This window comes from Schistocerca gregaria, chromosome 7 (genome assembly GCF_023897955.1).
Source record: "Schistocerca gregaria isolate iqSchGreg1 chromosome 7, iqSchGreg1.2, whole genome shotgun sequence".
Classification (NCBI taxonomy): Eukaryota; Metazoa; Arthropoda; class Insecta; order Orthoptera; family Acrididae; genus Schistocerca; species Schistocerca gregaria.
The window spans coordinates 440,473,357-440,495,011 of record NC_064926.1 but is presented as its reverse complement, the minus strand read 5'-3'; the positions used below and the strand labels follow the sequence as shown (position 1 = coordinate 440,495,011).

The window sequence follows — 21,655 nt, the reverse complement described above, 5'->3', positions numbered from 1 at the left end:
AGCTGAATGATTAAAGGGGACCTGCTACAGAACCGCAGTAGTCTCCAGATACTGTCAACTGCTCTGTTGACAGCATCTGGAGACTTCTCTAGTTTCTGCTCCATGGATCTGTGTCTGCGCACAAACACTGGAGGGCCTACCTTTGCACTGAAACTGGTCACCAATAAATGTGATTTATGTGATTCTTGACTGTTTTTCTAAGTACAATTGTGAAACTGATCACTTTTCCCCAAAATGTTTTTGGAAGTATTATTTGTACTCTTTAGTAGAACTATTGTAGTATGAGGGGGAAAAGTATGAAAAAATTTAAACAAAATTCATCCTAGCTATATTAAGGGCCTTCATTTTATAGAAATGAGAGATTGTCATCTTGTTGAGGAGTATGCGATTTTAAATCCATCAAACTTCTAGAAGAAAATTATCTTTTATGAAGCTTGTATATCAGATGTAGGAGGGGAAGGGGGAAAAAATAACTAATCAAATAATTATTCAGTTCGTGGGCACAATTGTAATGATATACTTTTTCTCAAATTACACATTCTAATGTAAGCACCAAGCTCGACAGCAATTTTTTTCCCCTAGTCAGATCCAGATTAAATTCCCAAACAAAGTCTTGTCTACATGCATAAAACTGATCACAGAAGTAGTAGACGATCATATGGGGTATCAAGTGCAATTTGTGACTGGATTGAGGACTTTTTGGTAGGGAATAACATGTTATCTTGGATGGGGAGTCATTTTCAGATGCAGAAGTAACTCGAGGTGTGGCCCAGGGAAGTGTTCATGCTGTATATTAATGACCATACAGGCAACATTAATAGTAAAATAATGCTTTTTGCAGATGATGCAGTTTTCTGCAATGGAGTACCATATGGCAGAAGCTGGATAAATATTCAGTCAGATCTTGATAAGATTTTAACATTGTGCAGAGATTGGAAACTTGCTCTAAATATTGAGAAATGTAAAAAAATTGTTCGCTTCACAAAAAAGGAAAAAAAGGGTGGTGTCCTGTGATTATAATATCAATGAGTCACTGTTGGAATCAGCCAACTCATACAAACACCTGGGTGGAACACTTTGTAGGAATATGAAATGCAATGATCACATAGGTTCAGTCATGGGTAAAGCAGGTTGCAGACTTGTTGAATACTGTGGAATTACAATCAAGATACGAAGGAGATTGCCTACAAATCACTTGTGGAACTGGTTCCAGAATATTACTCAAGTGTGTGGGACCCATACCAGATAACAGTAACAGGGGATATCAAACATATATAGAGAAGCACGAATGGTTACAGGTTTGTTTACTCACGGGAGATTGTCACAGAGTTACTGAAGGAACTGAACTAGAAGACTCTTGGAGATAGACATAAACTTCCCAAGGAAGTCTTTTAATAAAGTTTCAGGAACCAACTCTAAATGATTACTTTAGGAATATACTGCAACCCTCTATGTGTCACTCACATAGGAATCATGAGCATAAGATTAAAATAATTTCTGCACGCACAGATGCATTCAGTCAGTCATTCTTCCTGTACTCCATATGTAAATGGAACAGGTAATGGCCCAATGGGATGTACTGCCTGGCATGCACCTCACAGTATTCTGCAGAATATAGATGTAGATGTAGACAGAATGGGAAAATAAATGTAGCAGAAAAAAAATCATGAAGATAAAATTGAGCAAGAGATAATAAATGTTTAACAATGAGCTCATAAATTTTGCTGTTTTAGACATGCCTGAAAGAACACACACCACACATATAAATAATATATATGCACCTTCAGTGAATGATGGTGGCTTCAGTGCGGATACACACTACTTCCTAATTCATGTTGGAATTGGATGAAATTGCAAGCAGTGAAGGTAATGCACAGTGGATGGTACATGTGTAGTATGTGACAAGTGAGTAATTTAGTTTGGACAGTGTGTGTGTGCTAGAATAGCATATGTGGTTAAGGTGTCCGCTTGTGTAAAGTGGGAAATCTTGGTTCAAGTCCTGTACCAGCACAAATTTTCACTTGTCACCGTCAAATTTATTTCAATGCTCGATTGCGTCTGAGGTCTGAATTTCTCTTACATCAGGTTATAAATGTTGGTCTCAAAGTTAAATTACAGACAATACAAAATATTATATAGGACAGTCTTGATAACACAAAAACACTTTAACAAACGTCGTCGTAGGTTTTGATTCAATGTAGACCACCTTCGAACCATCCATCAGTGATGACTTGTGGAGACGATGGCACAGTGCAGGAACAGTGGCCGATTCCATGCCGTCGTCTCCACATATAATCACTGGAGTATGGAAAGAAGATTATCCATATTGTTTTGAAACTGGACTCCAGTTACGAATAAAACAATAATGTAGGGAAAGATAAATTGCTACTTACTGTAAAGAAGAAGTGTTAAGTTACAGACAGGTACAATTAAGACACTTGCACAAAGCTTTCGGCCACGTCCTTCATCTGCAACACACACACACACACACACACACACACACACACACACACACACACACACACACACGCAAGCACCCTCATGTACGCACAACCACCAACTCCAGTAGCTCAGTTGGGCATTCTGGCCCGAGCTGCCAAAGTTGATGATTGTGTGTGCATGAGTGTGCTTGCTTGTGCGTACAAATGGTGTGTCTGGTTTCTCTTTTGCTGATGAAGGCTGTTGCCAAAAGCTTTGAGGAGGTGTCTTAATTGTGTCTGTGTCTTAATTGTGTCTGTCTGCAACTTAACACGTCCTGTTTAAAGTAAGTAGCAATCTTATCATTTGCTATATTGTTGATATTCCTGCTTGGAGTTTCCATTGATTGGCTTATGAATAAAAGTGTTGATAAAGACCATTCTATGTAATATTTTATTACTAGTTCACTGTTATCACTGCTGTTTCCAATATGTTTACAAAGATTATCAAGTTACAAATATCCTGAGAAAAATTCAAAGTAATAGGTCTAAGTGAGATGTTTGAATTCTGTCGGACAATATTTATTAACATGTATAATGATCCGAAAGAGATGAAGGTGCAAAACTGCACAACATTCCAGGTGACAGGGCAAGTGTGGATTATGATTTTCCAATGGAAAAGTAATTCATTTCTCCATAATTTGCAAGGAAAATATGACTACAGAATGTCAATGGTCTGTGGATATTAAATTACAGACATCAGATGACCGAATGCATTACTCTGTGTCTCACTGCAGTCAGAATTTAATTTGAGACAATGACTATGTTGTGATTTCACGTTGTTTTTAATTCACCTAAAATGGTTTTGGGTGTAGAGAAAAGGCACCTTATTGTAGCAAAAGTGAGCAAGCTAGATTCTGACTACAGGAAAGTGCTCATCTATGTTAGGAGATATGAGAACTTATATAATGTTGCAGTGCTTGTGTTGCTCAGAATAACAATGCAATGTTCCTTTGGACCTGCAAGCACGCATGTCCTGGGCAAGCGACTTTAAATTATAATGTCTCCCCTGTATGGGAATTTGTATAATAAATGTACAAGTGCAACTTGTAACAAGATACAGAAGTTTGAATCTGGTCGTAGAGCATACTCAGGTAGCATGATAGTAAGATGACCATTCACAATAAGTGGGAAATCCATTTAAGAGTCCCGGTCTGGCACAGATTTTCATTGTCAGCATTCCATTATGCAACTGATGGTTGTCCACATACATACTTGTGAATACATTTCATGTGCCAGAACTTAGTTGTCACAGTGTGTGAGGAATATGAGCGATGACAATAAGACCATTACAGAGCTGGATGTTGTCAGGAATCTCTGATTTGAATTTAAAGTGTTTTGAGTCTTATGTACTTGTAAAGCTTTAATATGAAAAATTCAGTAGCTGTTGCAACAGTATTCACGAACTACTCTTTAATTTGCTTTAATGAATTGTCTTTCAAACAGAGCAGCGTTACTATGAGACTAGGTTTCTTGAAGAGCAGTTATGATGGAAAATCCTATAAATGGCTTCTGGAAAATGGGACCGTCTCCTGGTAACAGTCATATACAATGACTTTACGATACACCGAGAGTTTGACATTCAAGATGCAAAGAACAGAGTAAATGGGTGTCCATTTGGTATCTGGCCAGCCCTCCAAATCATAGTCTCATAGCAAGACCCATCTGATCTAGTAAAATCATCTTTTCCAGAATCTGTTAACTACTTAACATTGTCTCCATACAGAGAACATTTGAAATAATTCAGAGATGAAAACTGTAGTAGAATCAAGTGAGACAGAACTGAAAGTACTGTTCTCGTAAAGGAAAAAGGACAAAGATGCAGAAATCAATCTTCCAGTCGTTCGTAGTCTGATAGAAATTTGAGAACAATGCTTCATGTGTGTAAACTGAAGAAGACTACACTGGATGCATATTCTGCAGTGGTTCATTTCTCTGAAGAGTACTGTAAAGAAATGAGCACAGTGCATGGAATGCTTTCCTTGGGCTCCCGAAGAATGTTAACTTGAAAAAGAGCATTTATAAGCCCTGACTGCACTTCTTATTGCTCAAGAACTGCAGAAAAGGTTGGAGAGACAGTAACGACAAGAGGATTTTTTTTGTTTTGGTTTACCGATCCTTGTTTTGATCAATATTAACTGTCTCATATTAGGACACCATTTCTATTAAAGTTCGCTTGTTTGAGCTTTCTCTTTTTATCAGGAGTTAAGTTGCACACCATAATGCATCAACATTTGAACTTTTGAAAAATCTGTGTGCAGTGGGTTACCCACCAACTGACTGCTGAACAGCACAATACTTGAATGTTGCTGTGTTTGAGTCATTTGCATTATCATTAGGAGGAATATGGCTTTCTGTTGCGTATTGTCACAGGTGACAAAACATGGTGTCACCATTTTGAACTGGAAAGCAAGCATCAGAGCAAGCAGTGGATACATATGGCTTCACCACCTCAAAAGGAATCCAAGGGCATGCACACCAGTTCTGGTAAGGTCATGTTCTTTTTTGTCCACAAGGGCCCACTGCTTGTTGAGTTCCTGCAGTGGAGAACCACCATCAATGCCCAGCATTATCAAACCACTTTACAGAACCTTAGATGAGCCATCAAGTCAAAATGCTGAGGCGTGTTGTCCAGTGGTGTTATCCTCCTGCATGATAATGCCCATCCACATGTGGCCAATGTGATGAATGCGACATTGTTGCAGTTTCAGTGGGAAATGCAAGAACATCCACCATACAGTCCCGAACTTTCTCCGCGTGACTTTCATGCATTTAAATCTCTAAAACGAGCTATTCACAGACATTGATTCGCAATAAACGACAAAGTATGTGACAGTCCAGGCCTGGATTCGACAGCAACCTACTAGCTTCTTCAAGGATGGAATCGACTGGCTAGTGTTGCAATGGAATAAATATACCAACAGTTTTGGTGACTGTCTTTGGAGTATGTGTACTGTGTATAATTAAATTATTGAGTTAATAAAATCGTTACTGCTACTTCGCTCTAGTGACTGAGTTTCATTTGACTGCCCCTTATATTTTGTGAAAATCTTAAAAGGCATTTGGTAACTCACATTTCACATTTTGGGTTAGGTTATATAAATGTTTTTGTATGTATCATGATTGAAGTGTTTTCTTCTAAAAATATACCAAAAAAAGTTATGCTCTTTAAACTGATATACAAACCATAAAGCAATTATTATAAATTTATTTTTTTTATTTCTTATCTTGAAACTGATCAAATCTTATGCATGTACATGCTCGACAAAATAGTCTTCAAAACAATGGCTCCACAGGTAAATAAAAGGTTTTGCAGGGAAAAATTAATCTTGCCAACAAAATTTAGTGCCCTACCTAAACATATAACGGGAAGAAATTCCTACAGAAACATTAATTTTTTGTTGATGATTCCCTGTCTATGTGGAATCAGCGCACTGCAAACTAATAAAAGTAAAATGTCCAGACTGACAGATATGTTGACACAGATAACAACAAATATATTTTTTTAAACAAAGAAGTGTCGGAAATGCATACTGAGTACACACTAAGAACATATATAAGGATGCCTGTAGCAAAGGAGATAAACAAAAAGGTACCTTCTTCAAACATGAATATACAAGAGTAGATTTAAGATACTCAATGTTATGATACCCTGACATTCGCATGGAGCCTGCAGACAGTTTGTAATAACTGTTGTGGTCAGTACGTGACACATATCACAGCATATGGCCTGCAAGATCTGCGGTCTCCTTCCCCGTTAGACTTCAGTCTCTGACACTGAATGAAAACATGAGGAATGAGGACACACAGAAGGAATTAGTTGCTAGAATTCTTGCAGCAACCCCATTCACAACCCCCAGTGGGTCCGGTGGTTTGAATAGGCTCTAGGTATTCCTGCCTGTTGTAAGAGGTGACTAAGAGGAGTCTCTCACTTTTCGGCCTTCATGTGATGGTCTCCTGTAGGGTTTGACCTCCGTTCCTAAAGAACAAGCTAATTGGGGAAGAGCGCCTGACATGATGCATAGCGTCCATCGTGCATCTTTAGCCCATTTTTTCATCGTTGCATTTCAGTCCCACTTATTCTCCATCTCTTGGTCAAGGTCACCTTCCTGGGTGCGTTTACCACCTTGCACTATGCAGTGTCGCTTTATGCGTCGACCGTGGCCATGGACTTCTTTGCACCTGATATCTAGCACAGCAGCCAGTCCATTGTGGTGAGGCTGCCGTGTACTCTGTTGGTTGAAGCTCCCCTGACCACACAGGATTCGCTCTGCTGATGCCTGCGCCATTAACTCCCAACATATGCCAAGGGGTAGATGCCCATCCCCCTGGGGCATCAGGACTCCCGGGAGTGCCCATCCTGCCAGGTGGCGTTTGCTGTGGCGGTGTGGTGCCTGTGGCGAGGGTCCCTGGTCAGAGTGGGTGGCATCAGCGCAGATGACACACAATGAAGCATAGTCTATCATGTCTTGCTGGTAGTGAAACACCAGCAGCCTCTAAGCATTCAAGAGCTTAATTCAATGCACAGAAGTACGACCTCAAGTCGTTCCCCTCCCTGGCCACACCATGGGAGGAACGTCAGGCTAAGGATGGCAGCGGATCTTACTCGCACTGGTACCTTGTATGTTCGAGAGCTGATGGGAATATTTCATGACGATGAAGCCTCGGTTTTTTGTTCAGCATTTAGAGGACAAGTTTGGGGAGGTGAAGGGCTTCTCCAAAATGAGATCTGGGTCAGTCTTGTTCAAAACAGCATCCTCTGCCCAGTCATGGACGTTAATAGCTTGTGACAAGCTAGTGTAAGCACCTTGCTTACTGGCCGAGGCAGATATGTCGAAACTTTACTGTTTCAGTTCGACATCTGCCTCTTAAATTCTGGGGATGCCACACATTTCAGTGTGGCTCATGGTAGTTACTTGGCCATTGATTTATCAATTTGCAGCCCAGGACTTCTCCCATCCGTCCACTGGAGAGCACATGATGACCTGTGTAGTAGTGACCACTTCCCCATCTTCCTGTCACTGCCTGCCCTGGCACGAGGCCAACAGACACCCACCCAGATGGGCTTTAAGCAAGGCAGACTGGGAAACTTTCACCTCTGCTTTCATCACTGAATCTCCCCCACATGTTAATATCAATGTGATGGTTGAGCAGGTGACTACAACAATTGTTTCTGCAACAGAAAACACGATCTCTTGCTCTTTAGGTGTCCCCGGCGTAAAGCAGTCCCTTGTTGGTCGCCAGAAGTCGCTGAGGCAATTAAGGACCGTTGGCTAGCTCTACAGCAGCATAAGCGGCGTCCTTCAATGGAACACCTCATAGCCTTTAAACAGCTCTGTGCCCGCGTTCACCAACTTATCAAATGATGGAAGCAGAGTGTTGGGAGAGTTACGCCTTGACCATTGGATGCCATAAGTCACATTCCCAAGTCCAGGCAAAGATCAAACGTCTTTTCGGGTACCAGACCCCAACAGGTGTTTCTGGTGTTACCATAAATGATGTGTTACATACTGACACAAATGCGATTGCCGAGCACTTTGCTCAAGCCTCTGCATCGGAGAATTACCACCCAACCTTTTGCAATCTCAAACGGCGGCTGGAAGGGAAAGTCCTCTCATTCACTACATGCCACAATGAGTCCTGTAATGCCCCATTTACAGAGTGGGAGCCCCTCAATCCCCTTGCACATTGCACCGACACAGCTCCTGGGCCTGATCGGATCCACAGCCAGCTGGTTAAACGTCTCTCATCTGACTACAAGTGACATTTCCTCGTCATTTTCAACCGAATCTGGTGTGATTGTGTCTTTCCTGGTGAAAACCTGCTCAAACCTGGTGAAAACCTGCTTGATGTGGATAGCTATCAGCCCATCAGCCTCACCAACGTCCTTTGTAAGCTGCTGGAACGTATGGTGTGTTGGCGAGTCACCTGACGTGGTTCCATGTCAGGGCGGCTTCCTCCAGGGTTGCTCTACCACTGATAATATTGTGTCCCTAGAGTCTGCCATCCGAACAGCCTTTTCCAGATGCCAACACCTGGTTGCTGCCCTTTTTGACTTACGTAAAACATATGACAGGATCTGGCGACATCATGTCCTTGTCACATTGTATGAGTGGAGTCTCCGTGACCCCCTTGCAATTTTTATCCAAAACTTCCTGTCGCTCCGTACTTCCTGTGTCCCAGTTGGAGCCTCCCATAGCTCCATCCATATCCAGGAGAATGGAGTCCTGCATGGCTCTGTATTGGGTGTGACTCTATTTTTAATGACCGTTAACAGTCTAGCAGCAGCTGTAGGGTCCTCCATCTCCCTTCTCTTTATGCAGAGGACTTCTGCATTTTGTCCGGTTGCTGTGGCCGAGCATTTCTATGTGCTTCAGTCCGGAACCGCACTGCTGCTATGGTCGCGGGTTCAAAACCTGCCTTGGGCATGGATGTGTGTGATGTCCTTAGGTTGGTTAGGTTAAGTAGTTCTAAGTCTAGGGGACTGATAACCTTGGACTGATGACCTCAGATGTTAAGTCCCATAGTGCTTAGAGCCATTTGAATTTCTGCATTTCATACTGCTGCTCCAGTACTGGTGGGCCCATGGCTTCCAGTTTTCCGCCTTGAAGACGTGTGTTGTGCATTTCTGTCGGTGTTTTACCGTTCATCCAGATCCAGCACTGTACCTTAATGACGATCCACTCACTGTAGTGGAGACATATCGATTCTTAGGTCTGGTTTTCGATGCTTGTTTGACTTGGCTTTCTCATCTCCGTCAGCTTAAACAGAAGTGTTGGCGGTACCTCAATGCCCTCCTCTGCCTGACAACACCAACTGGGATGCAAATCTCTCTATGATAGTGCAGCTCTACAGAGCCCTTGTTCAATCCCGCCTTGACAATGGGAGTGTGATTTATGGTTTGGCAGGCCCTCAGCATTGTTTGCTTGACCCATCGCAGCGTTCAGCTAGCAACGAGCTTTTGGGACAAATCTGGTGACAAGTGTACTGGTGGAGGCTGGAGTCACTCCATTGAAGATTAGGTGTGCACAACTACTCGCCAGTTAGGTTGCCTTCATTCATAGCTCTCCTGAACATCCTAATTACCATCTCCTTTTCCCAACCACGGCACTTCACCTCCTGCATAGGCGGCCCAGGTCACGGCTAACAATTGCGGTTTGCGTACAACCGCGTCTTGTCTGAACTGGAGTCCTTCCCTTCACCACCTCTCCTTGAGATCTATTCCCGTACACATCTGTGGTGTAGCTGTAGGTCGAAGCTTTACCTGGACCTTTGACGTGGTCCTAAGGACTCTGTCAATCCTGCAGCTCTCTGCCTCTCGATTCTTCAAGTGTTCCGGGACTCTGAAGTGGTTTACACTGACGGCTCGATGGCTGATGGTAATGTTGGTTTCGTCTTTGTCCACAGAGACCATATTGAACAGCATTCCTTGCCAGATGGCTGCAGTGTCTTCACTGCAGAGCAGGTGGCAATATCTCGTGCACTTCAGTATATCCGTTCATGCCCCGAGGAAAAGTTTCTTCTGTGTACTGATTGCTTGAGCAGCCTACAAGCTATCGACCAGTGTTACCCTTGCCATCCGTCAGTAGCATCCATCCAGGTGTCCTTTTATGCCCTGGACCAGTCCCATCATTCACAGGTGTTTGTGTGGATGCCAGGTCACGTCGGCATCCCAGGCAATTAACTTGCCGACAGGCTGTCCAAACAGGCTACGCGGAAACCGCTTCTGGAGATGGGCATCTCTGAACCTGACCTGCATTCTGAATTATGCCGCAGGATTTTTTGGCTTTGGGCAACAGAATGGCATAACAGTATGCACAAAAAACTGTGTGTCATTGAGGAGACTCTGAATGTGTGGAAGTCTTCCATGTGGGCCTCTCGCAGGGAATCAGTTGTCCTTTGCCAGCTCTGCATTGGCCACTCTTCAGTGATGCATTGGCCACACTTGGGTGACCTACGATTACCTCTTGCGTCGTGAAGACCCGCCTCAGTGTTGGTGCAGCACCCGGTTGACAGTGGCCCATATTCTGGTGCACTGTCCCACTTTGACAGCCCAGTGACGAAGTCTTGGGTTACCAGACTCATTGCAGCTCATTTTATCTGAAATGCCTCATTGGCTGATTTAGTTTTACATTTTATTCGTGAGAGTGGGTTTTATCATTGGATCTAAGTTGTAGCACATGTCCTTGATCCCTCTGCGTTCTCCACCATTTTGTTTTTAGGGTGGACGTTTTAATGTGTTGCCGAGTGGCTGGCTTGTTTTTTCTTTTTATTCTTGTGGTCATCCAGCCACTGTAATCTGCTTTCTTGTTTTACTCTCTTCTGTTTCTAGTGTGTCTCTGTTGTTTTCTAGTCCTCTTTAGTTCCTTTTAGTGTTCGTTGCCTTTCCTTCATTCTTGGACTTTCCCTTTCTTTCCGTTTTGTGGCATATGTCTCGTCTGTCTTATTCTCACACTTGTGACGTTGTTTTATTAGGAACAAGGGGCCGATGACCTCATAGTTTGGTCCCCCACCCCCCCACCCCCTACCGCTCTTTGCTGAGGTTAAGGATGCTCATTTGAAACATTTATTGTAACATTAATAAGAACAGTGTAGGACTGAAACACATTTAACAGTGTTATTTTTAATTGCACCCAATGACCTGGCTACTCATAATATCTGTCAGTTTAGGCATTAAAATTTTGAAACACCATATATACATGTTTTACAGCTGCGCTATTTAGTGATGAAAGCTTGAACCATAATTTCTGCAGAGAAGCCCAGACAAGCAGGAACTTGAAGTAAAAAAAATGTAGATTCCATCCACAGGCACCGGTGGGCCCTTTGGTACTGACAGACCGCAGTGTTTTGCCCTGCCAATGGCATAATGGTATCCAGTGGAACATAAAATAACATGTACAGGATGTTTCAGAAAATACGTGGGGGACAGGTTCCTTATGCCAAAACAAGTCTACCAAACTTGGACTCTACAGTGCATACCATAAGAGCTATGAGAACTTGTTAAATAGATGAGATGTCATCATTTTTTTCTGTTTTTCCGGCGTTCCTTAGTTGCTTCAAAATTCGTGGAGATTTGTTCCGTCTATGCAACTAATTGAAGGCAGTTTGGTTATTGCCATATGTGTTTCACTTCTTTCATTTGTGAAGCATCTTCAGTGCTGGTAATACAAGTTTCTTGTAATACATGCAATAATGTATCATGTTGTAGTTACCACATGTTGCTATGTTGCATTTTGTTAATTTCATGATGTGAAATTGTTGTTCGGTGTTACTTAAGATTTCCAGCACTGTTAGCCCATGTGTGTAGTCCTGGATATCATTTAATAGGCCTACACATTTTGTTCAGTGCCTTGACAATTTCGTTTCCTTGGGTATATGTGTACCAGACTGTACTGAAACAGTAAACCAGTGTACTGATGTGCAATAATGTGTATCACAATGGAAAATCGATATTTTGCGTTGAAAAAGTAAAATGTGAATGACATTGTGCAGTTAGGCTGGAAATAATTTCAGTAAAGAAAGGAAATGATCAGATTCAAAGTGTTTAGTCCTTGTAACGATTATGAAATTTATTGAGAACAGAAATAAGGATACTATACAGTATAGTAACATAACAATACAGTTGAAGCATGTAAGTCGTTTATTACAGTGGGGTCTCTCTCTCTCTCTCTCTCTCTCTCTCTCTCTCTCTGTGTGTGTGTGTGTGTGTGTGTGTGTGTGTGTGTGTGTGTGTGTGTGTGGGGGGGGGGGGGGGGGGGGTATTGTCTTGTGGGTTTTCTTTTCACCAATTGCCAGTTAGTGGTAGTCTTCCCTAACTTTTGTTTATTACTCGTACAAACAAAGGGCCAGTTCCTTTTAATTTTGCCAAAACTAAGTTAATCATTGTTTGTGGAATTTTATAAAGTAAGATAATAACAGTAAATAAAAAAATCGTTGCTTTAAGACATTTACAAAATAAAATACAGTTTTTGTTGGATTTCCTGTTGTAACGCCTTCAGTTAAGTTATTTCTACTTTTGTATATAATTAAATTAAATTAATAACTAAAGAATATAAACATTCTGAAAAATCAAAGATCTACCTAAGAGTTCTTAAATCTGTCAATGGAGAGTTACTCTTTCAGAGGGGGGGGGGGGGGGGGTCTCTAATAGAAATGCATTTGATCTTGCAGCAAGAGTACACCATATTTATGGACGTGGTATTACGATAGTTGAAAGAAGAATGGGTTTATTGATGAGGGTCATGTTAATATTGGTTTGTGGTGAGGATACTAACAAAGCTGTAATACTCAAGTAGTAAGAGAGAAATGGTACAATCTAAAAGCAATACAAAAAGAAAGCCAATATTTGTGACAAAGAAGCATCTGCTTGGAACTGCTGAAGGATAACTAGTGGAGGGTGAACGGAAGTGCAAATTTTAAAATATTACATGTCCCATTACTTAATCATGAAGGAGGGATGTTAAAAATATTTTGGAAGCTAGTAGTTCATGATTTGGCAGCTTTAAATTGAATATATATTATGCTGCTTGTAGTGGACCTTCTCTTCTCTCAGAAGTTCCTGAAAATGGATCGTGCACTACAATAACATCAAAGTGTTCAGTATTCTGTATCTCATTTCTTTCTGTTCTATATAACATTACTTAGTGCCCTTTTGAGTTACAAACATGTCCATATGGATGTAGGATTCATATTAATATAACAGATTTCATCCATTATATCACTTATCTGATGTTCCAAATACTGTCTATATTGCCTTTACCAAGAAGAGATGTTTCCTCTTTTTCCGTAATTTGTAGCTCATAGTCCCTTTGGTTACAGTGTAAGTTTAAAGTTCATATCAGCGAACAGTTGTATGTCCACTAGATTGTAGTCTTTGGAGGAATACTTTATAATAGCAGTAAAGTCTTTGCCATGAACCTTGCTCTTTCAGGTTTTTGTATCTTCGTGTAGTTAAATTTTCCAGTGAGAGAATAAAGAATGAATCACCAAAACTACAATAGTTACAGGCCCTAAATGTGTCTCTCTTACACTATTCTTCAGAGACTGTTGGCAGAACATCCAATAAATTAGTTCTGTTAAGAGAATCTGAAATTGGGAGGCTGATGTTGTAGGCATTTGTAGAATGTCTGGTGCCAGTGACATTTCTTTTCCAGCAACTTGCTATCAATTTATACCTCAGTATGTGTCATGCAATGCTGTCAAAGCACAACTCTTCTGAGCTATTGCTAGTTTCAAACCACTACTTAAAGCTCGGATTAGTTGACTCAAAGCTCTATTTGGATGTTAGTATGATTATATATTTTTGAAATATGTATGACATATTCTGCTGCATTCTTACCACTTCACTGGACACTAGTCACAGATGTATGAAACCATCCATAAAATAAAACTAGCATTCTAATAAAGGTATGAAGAGGAATAACAATATTATGGAAAGGATAGATTGCTAATTCACAACATAAAGGTGTTGAGTCACAGCAGGCTCAATGGAAAATACTACTGAACTATTAAGCTTTCAGGCAAAATACTTCTTCTGAAATAGGAAGGACTTTATGTGAAAGCTTAATATTTTAGCATTCTTATTCACTGTGTCTGCAAGTGACTTAATATCACCTCCATTGGTGAGTAGCAATGTGGCCTTTCCACTTTGTTGGTATTCCATCCTGGACTTTCCATTGTTTGAAAAAGATGAAGAGGCTTTTTCATTGTTGGCAACACTTCAATTTTTCCTAGGATCTTCATGAAGAGATGCAATTCAGGAGACATCAGTAGCTACAGCATTGTGCTCTACAGTAAGAATTTGAATAACCTTTAACATTTTCATACCCCACCAAGTCAAGTGTTTGTGCTGCAACCTTTCTGGATTCAAATGGAAATCTGCTGCTGAGTTTCAACAGTATGTATTCTTCCAAGGTGTTCGTGTTCTAAACAAGTGAAATGTGGAAAACTGGTAGAATTGATTTCACAAAATGTTTACAGAAAGATTAGCTTACTGGAAGTTGTGTACACGCTGAATACTGAAACAGACGTACAAACAGACTGCAAGAAGAATCTGTCAGTGGCTGTTGCCTTAGGCACTCTTCACATATTGTGGAAGAGTGCATTGTGATTGTTGATGGAAAAACACTAGACACCAGAGGTGAGACAGTCAATGCACATCACCACAAGCCATTAACAGGATAATGACAGAACCTGGCACCAGGCCACAAAAATATTACTTATGTTGGTACTTCTCATCAGATGTTTTCATCACAGACACAGTGCTACATTTTCTAATGTATGATAAAGTTCAGTTAGACTATCAAAACAAATAGCAATGTGTAAATACAACAAGTGTGGTGCCTGTATGGCAATATTCATCATTGAGCAGCTCATGAACATTGTTGTAATCTCTCAAGTGTAAAGATCGGTCATTTACAGAAAACATTCTTGGTCTTGGGCTGGAATTCCCAAAGTGTAAGAGACCTCCAAGACTTGTGCAGGATGATGTTCAGGACACTCCAGTGATGTGTCCGAGAAAGCAGGAAGGAGACTTCAACAAAGCCTCTTTATACAAACTTTTCCCAGATTCTCTAAATGTATTACATATTCATGATGAATATGTGTGAACATATCTGCATATATGTTCTCAAAGCTCTGTATATAAATATAAAAATAAAATGCTCTAAAAGTATCTACTGTATTTTGTACTTTTTTTTGGATAGCCTGTGAATTCATTATGATGAAACAGTGTATGGATAGTGTAACACCCTTCCTCTTCACAATATTCTGGACAAATCTCAAAGGAATCAGATTAAAAGGGTTTTTAATGTATGCATTTAAAATTTGTCAAATTTCATTTTATGAACTGGCCTTTCAAATTTGTATTTTTGATTTGCTTAAAATTTTAATGTGGAACATTGATTAGCACACTGGACTCGTATTTCGGGGAGTTACAGTTCAAATCCCCATTCGGCCATCCAGATTTAGGTTTTCTGTGATTTCGCTAAATTGCTCCAGGCAAATGCTACGATGATTCCTTTGAAAAGGGCACAGCCAGTTTCCTTCTCAGTCCTTTGGTGATCCAAAGTTGTGCTCTGTCCCTAATAGTTTCACTGTCAACAGGGTGTTAAATTCCAGTCTTCCTTCCTTCTACCAAGAATGAATGCTGGGGGACTTCCATATAATTGGGGAATTTAAAACAATAGTAATGTTTTTGAGGTGTACATATATCAAAAAGTGTTTAAGCAATTTTTATTCAAAAGATTTGTTTGAATGCTATAGTGTTACAGTTGATAGTGGTAGCACATTAACCTTCACCTAAGAACAACGTGATTCAGACAGATGTTAGCTTCCATACTGTTTACCTGCAGTTCCACCTGTGAAGTTCCACAGACCCGAAAACCAAGCATAAGTAATTAAGTGCCAGTTCAAAAAGGAAAAAAAAATGCTACAACAAACTTAAAAATCTGAGAATTCCTTGATTTAATGAACTTTAATGATTAAAAATTTCAATCCATTCTTTACTAACTATTTTGTAATACCTGAATTGTTATAATATATCCAAATGACACTCACCAGTTAAGTTAAATAAACCCTAACCATAATGTTAGACAAATTTATAATACTGTTGTGGACAACAGGGGCAATGTTTATGAAATTTTATGTTTGCTCTAAATAACAGTTGCCAGTACATTAATTTCTGATGACATGCTATTGAGATGATGTTAAACCCAAATCATAAAAACAACATTTAATTCGAATAAATGGCTTGTCTGACCTTACGAAATCTTGATGATGTCAGTGAACTGGCACCTCAGATGTAGAAATGTCAGATGCTTCTACAAAAAACATTGTGTGATAAATAATAGTGTTGTATAGAGTTTTCAACAACAGGTTACTATTTACACAAATTTCCCCACTGTAGTTGTGAGAGACGAATAATTTGTTAATGCTTCGAGGTTCAGCCACTCAGAAAAATTTCTTACTCAGAGGACCAGCCATTTATGCTATTATTTTAAATGTTAGTGACACATCTGTATATGATATACCTTAGAGAGTAATACTCGCAAAAAAAAGGGCCAAGCTTCCAGGTTTATTTTTCATTTTTCCTTTAGTTCTTTGATAAACTACAAATTTCTCAAAAGTGATTGCAGAAAACATAATGAGCCTTAAAAGAAGTGTGAAGTGAATTCTTGAGAATACAACATGTAAAGGCCTTTTTTATGTTAAAGTCTGTAGTATTCTGGCATTCAGTGGGTACACTGCGGGCAGGGCAATATCAACTTGTTTCTTTCTTGATTGTTTTGCCTGTAAATTGTCTGAAATTCTTCAATCAAATCTTGAAAGCCTGTGGTGGAAGCGGCTTTGTCATGAGATTTATCTCTATAAAAGAGGAGATTAAAACACACGAAACAGAACTAAATCATAATTATAGCATCAGTATCTGCATAAATAATATCAACAATGAAACATTTTAAAATGCTGTTACCACTCAGAAATTTTTTCCTTACAATCAAAAATCACTGAATTTTTCATTTTGGGCTTCCAAAATTTCTTGCTCACTCAACACACTTACTTTTTAGCAGAATTACAAAACCTAACGAGTGCATCCTCGAAGCTCATGATACGAGCACACAATGTCTGTCATGACAGCAGCTCTTATATTCACTACTGTGTGGTTTTGTTGTTGTTTTTTTTTTAAGTTCACAATAGTTTACAGTGATACTAACTAATAGTGAGCTATAGCTGCTAATGAAGTTTTAGATAATTCAACTGATTATAGTATTATTGTGTTCTTAAAAGAAGTTGCTGGAATAGGAAGCTTTAAAAGATAAGGCTATTTCATGTTTATTAAATTTAACTATGAAGAGTAAGAGATGCATGTCCATGGAGTTACAGTAACTTTATTGCTGATGTCTGTTTTATGAACAATAAGGTCATAGTCCAAGGCATAATTCATGCCTAAAATTTAATCTTCCAATTCTAGAGACATCGTGAGAAGCTTTAATGTCTGAGAAAGCAGATACAGACTCTACCAAGTGTACAAGGTAACTACAAAAAGAAGCATTAACACCTGCCTTAAGGAACACAAGGCAATTGTCACCTGGGCAAGAAGGATGAATCAGCAGTAGTGGATCATGCATTGGGACCAGGGAAGCAACAAATTCATTTGTCTGATAGTATGGTTTTTATTAAGGTCCAATTATTGTTATACTAGGAAGCACAGAGTCAGTAGAAATTCAAAAACTCAAAAACAACTTTAACGGATAAAAGGACTGAAATGAGCTAAGTTGTGGTTCCTAGTGCTAAATAAAGCAAACAGTGGCAGTCCCCCCTACAAGCTCCATAACACACATTGGTGTGACTCCACGGTCTTTGGCAGCGTCCTGATGATGATACAGTCTGACTATTATGTGGATACATGTAAACAGTTCAGCTTGCTGAGCTTGTGGAACTTTAAATCTACTTTCAGAGTCCCTATTTGCCTCTGATGATGTCTGTAGGAATGGAAGACAAAACATGAGGCAGAGACTTTTGCCTTGGACCACATCCTTATGCCCATAAAACAAGTGCCACCTGTGAAAACTTGCATTCTATGACAATAAGTTGTTCTGGAACTACCTGTTGCACAATGATTTGCTATGTGGTTATTAGTTTGTACCGGGGTTGGTCAAAATATGAAAAACCATTTAGTGTAATGCAATACCACATTTCCATTCAAAACATTCTGTATGCTGCTGGGGATTAATAGAGATGCATCTTGAATGGGAGCAGTGGGATTTTCTCCATTTCTCATGAAGACCAAAGCCAATGTAGACATAATAATTTGTATTATTATTGTCAAACAAGTCTTGGATATTATCATCCAAGCTAAGAAGATTATTTTAGAACAACTACTCTCCAGTTAAAAACAATCTGTACTTCACTGAATGATTCAAAGTAAATTTATAGTTATTGGTTATAAACTGCTCACAAGTTTTACACCACATACATATCTACACATGTGTGGGCTTCGGTTTGAGGGAAACAGGGAATGAAAGAATAGCCCTTACCAGAAAATAAAAAAAGTAACTTTACTGTGAAATAGAAGCAAAGCAGCAACTAAAATAAAGGCAACCCATTTGAAAGTGCATATCAAAATGTGCTGATGAATAACATTCGGTACTTTGTTACTCCCCCATGTGCATTGTAACATGTTTATATTCTCAATGGCATGTTGTCAGTGTCATCAAAGTATTTCTGCTTGAGTCCCCCTCCTCAGTGGTGGTCCTGTTGTTATCCATAGTGTGAGGAGAGTTCATGTCAGCAGATACCACAGACCATTCCATTAAGAGTTATTTCCTGTCTGCTGAAGAAAAGTGTTCAGGAAGTGGGTTCATTGTGCTCCTGCATTGTGTTAAAGAATGAACCAAAGTTGACTGTAGGTCCGACAATAGATAGGAAGGTTTTATAACAATACTCCAGTTATACAGAAGATATGCCCATTAATGACCGGATGTGCATACGAATGGAGTGAGCATAACTCTTATATTATTACAGTCTCTAGACTTGCCTCTCACACCTCTGCCTAAACACAAAGATATGACCAGTGAGAGATCACTCTAGTGTTATTTTCCATTGATTTAATTAAATCAATTTATGATTTGTTGTATTCTTCCTATCACTTAATTTCAACCATTAAATCATTTTAAAGTCTTTTTTATTTCTGTTAATGTCATATACATATCATGCATAACATCTCTATTCACAACCCAAAATGTGAAAACTATTTTGGCAGCCAATAGTGATTCCTGCAAGCAACTAAATATCAGCTCAGAGAACATAATACTACAAAAACGTTCAGATATTTATTATCACTTACCAACTGAAGATAGCATGAGCTCATTTTTGGTTACTTACAGAAGTTATAGTTGGCTCATAAGGTGGTTGCACAGACACATGAAGTAAGCAACAGTGATGGCAGTGTTTGAAATTTAGTGGTAGGATGGGTACAGTAATAAAATGCTTGAGGCATAAATTGATTTCATTCAATCAATAAAAAATAGATGTGTCAACTAGAATGATTTTTTGTCTTTTAACAGTTGGGTGTTAGGCAAGTCCGTAGGATTTAATAATACACACAAGTGTTACAATTGCCTCATTCACAGATACTTAACTAAGGGGCAAATCATTTATATAACTGTAGCAGTTTTCCCCAGACTTATGCCTCGATATTACTTAACTGTTGCAATTAACCAACTGCACAAATGTAATAATATAAAGTCTAAGTGGGAATGGTACTCTGAGGCTATTGAACTTTATTTTAAGAAAGTAATGTTATGATAATATGGATGCTGCTAGATGCATAATCCTGTCTAGAAGGCACTTCAAGCCCTGACAACAAATGCGCTCAACTGTGTTGTACCATTGTAGTTACCCATACCATTGTATTTCTTTACTCATTATGCTCAGATATTTTTAAGAATTTTAACAGATATTTCATCCTTTCTGGGATCCTGTCTTTCCTAAGAGCGCTGAAGTATTTCCTGATACTTTATGGAGCAGATAATTATTATTGTGTTTGAATGATTTTTATGGTTAAAGTGGCTAGTATATGCTTTACAACTTTATTTTATTATATGTTTGCAAATGTTTATTGCTTCGTATTTGCTGACAGTGAGTGTGTGTGATCAGTTTGATGAAATTATAAAGCATAGACATCTGTAACAAACCCACTGATATCGAAAAACGTTTCGACAATTTTGGCAAACATTCCTTGGAATTCTAATATCATTGATAAAATACAGGTAGTGAAATATTGTATACAGTTTGTAAAGCAACCAAACTGTGATAGTCAAAGGAGATGAAAGGGAGGCAGTAATTAACCCTTTCAGACCTGATATTTTTATTTACTTGTAAAAAAATATGTCTGGCCTCATTTTTGCATCCAGGTGAGTCTCCTGATAACATTTTTCTAAGAAAAAATTTCGTATGATCTCTAATTTTCTAGATATTTAATGTACACAAATGTGTCCATCAGGTCTCGAGCTTCATGTCATACCATACATTAAGGAGGTTAACAGTATGGATCAATTATGCCACTCTTTATTTCACTTTAAAACAGAGGAAACAATAAAAATAATTCCATATTACATTCTTGTTTAAACAACAATGGTGAACACCTGCGTTTTAGGTTTAGTATGAAACAGCAAAAAACAATTTCTGTCCTTTTGGAGACACAAATGTACTTTACATTTTCTGCACTGAATTCTTGAACACCCTGTACATTTTGGAAATTTGCAGCAACTTAGAGCTTCTACATCATGCAAAGGCAAATGGTCAATGGAATCATACTGTATCTCTGTAGCTGGCCGTAATTCTCCTCTTTTTCTTGGTATGACTCTCATGTCTGAAACCAGTCCATCATATGGACGCCCCCTCTTCTTTCCTGTCACTTTCTTTTGGCACAGTATCAATCCATCTGCTACCCTGATACGAAAGGAAAGGAGGTCCATTTGCTTCTTCTTTGGGATAGATAGGTTGTCTGCATCTCGTCTGTATTCCAACCAACTTTGCACAATGGCAAAGTCAACAGCGTGAAAAATCATACGCAAAGGCCATTTTCGAGATCTGATGAAAACTCTGTAGTAGCTTATCAATTGATCAAATAGATCCACACCACCCATTGCATGATAATATCTTCTCACTGTTTCAGGTCTCTCTACTTTCACATATTTATGGTGCTTTTTGTCCCAACACTCGACTTCATCCACTGAGCCTTTACCAACAAAGTTAGAACACAATACAACTGGTCTATTGTCTAACCACTTACACACGGTAATGTCATCAGCACTAATGATAAACCTGTTTTGATGGACAGTACCTGCTGCATTGATGCCTTGAGATTTCAGAACTTGAAACATATGATAAGATGAAAAGAAGTTGTCAAAGTATAGTTTCACCTTTACCTTTTGAGAGTGGAACAGAAAATCCCAAAACAACAGCAGGACCTAATCCAAATTTTTTGCAGCAAGTGGTATTTAGTTCAGTTGTAGCACCTTGATACAAAAGGAAATCGTGCACTATTCCACTCTTTCCACACAACATGAAGACTTTGATTCCCCATGGACTTGGTTTCCCTTTGACATACTGCTTTGCAGAAAACTTCCCAGTGAAAGGAATGATTCCTTCGTCCACACAAACATTCTCTTCTATAG

The 21,655-nt window shown here is 39.3% G+C and overlaps 1 protein-coding gene across 2 annotated transcripts in view; it reads left to right on the top strand.

Annotated features, from left to right (window-relative positions):
• The window catches only part of LOC126281247 (stromal interaction molecule homolog), a 128,037-nt gene that overhangs the window by 55,036 nt on the left and 51,346 nt on the right, over positions 1-21,655 (top strand). The window contains exon 12 of one of the 2 annotated variants that reach the window (XM_049980041.1): positions 14,211-15,150. The exons of the other annotated variant lie outside the window; for it this stretch is intronic. Coding sequence (XP_049835998.1) covers positions 14,211-14,221 — 11 coding nt within the window. The 3' untranslated portion in view covers positions 14,222-15,150. Of the gene's footprint in view, positions 1-14,210; positions 15,151-21,655 lie in introns of those variants that run through there. 2 annotated transcript variants of the gene reach the window in all.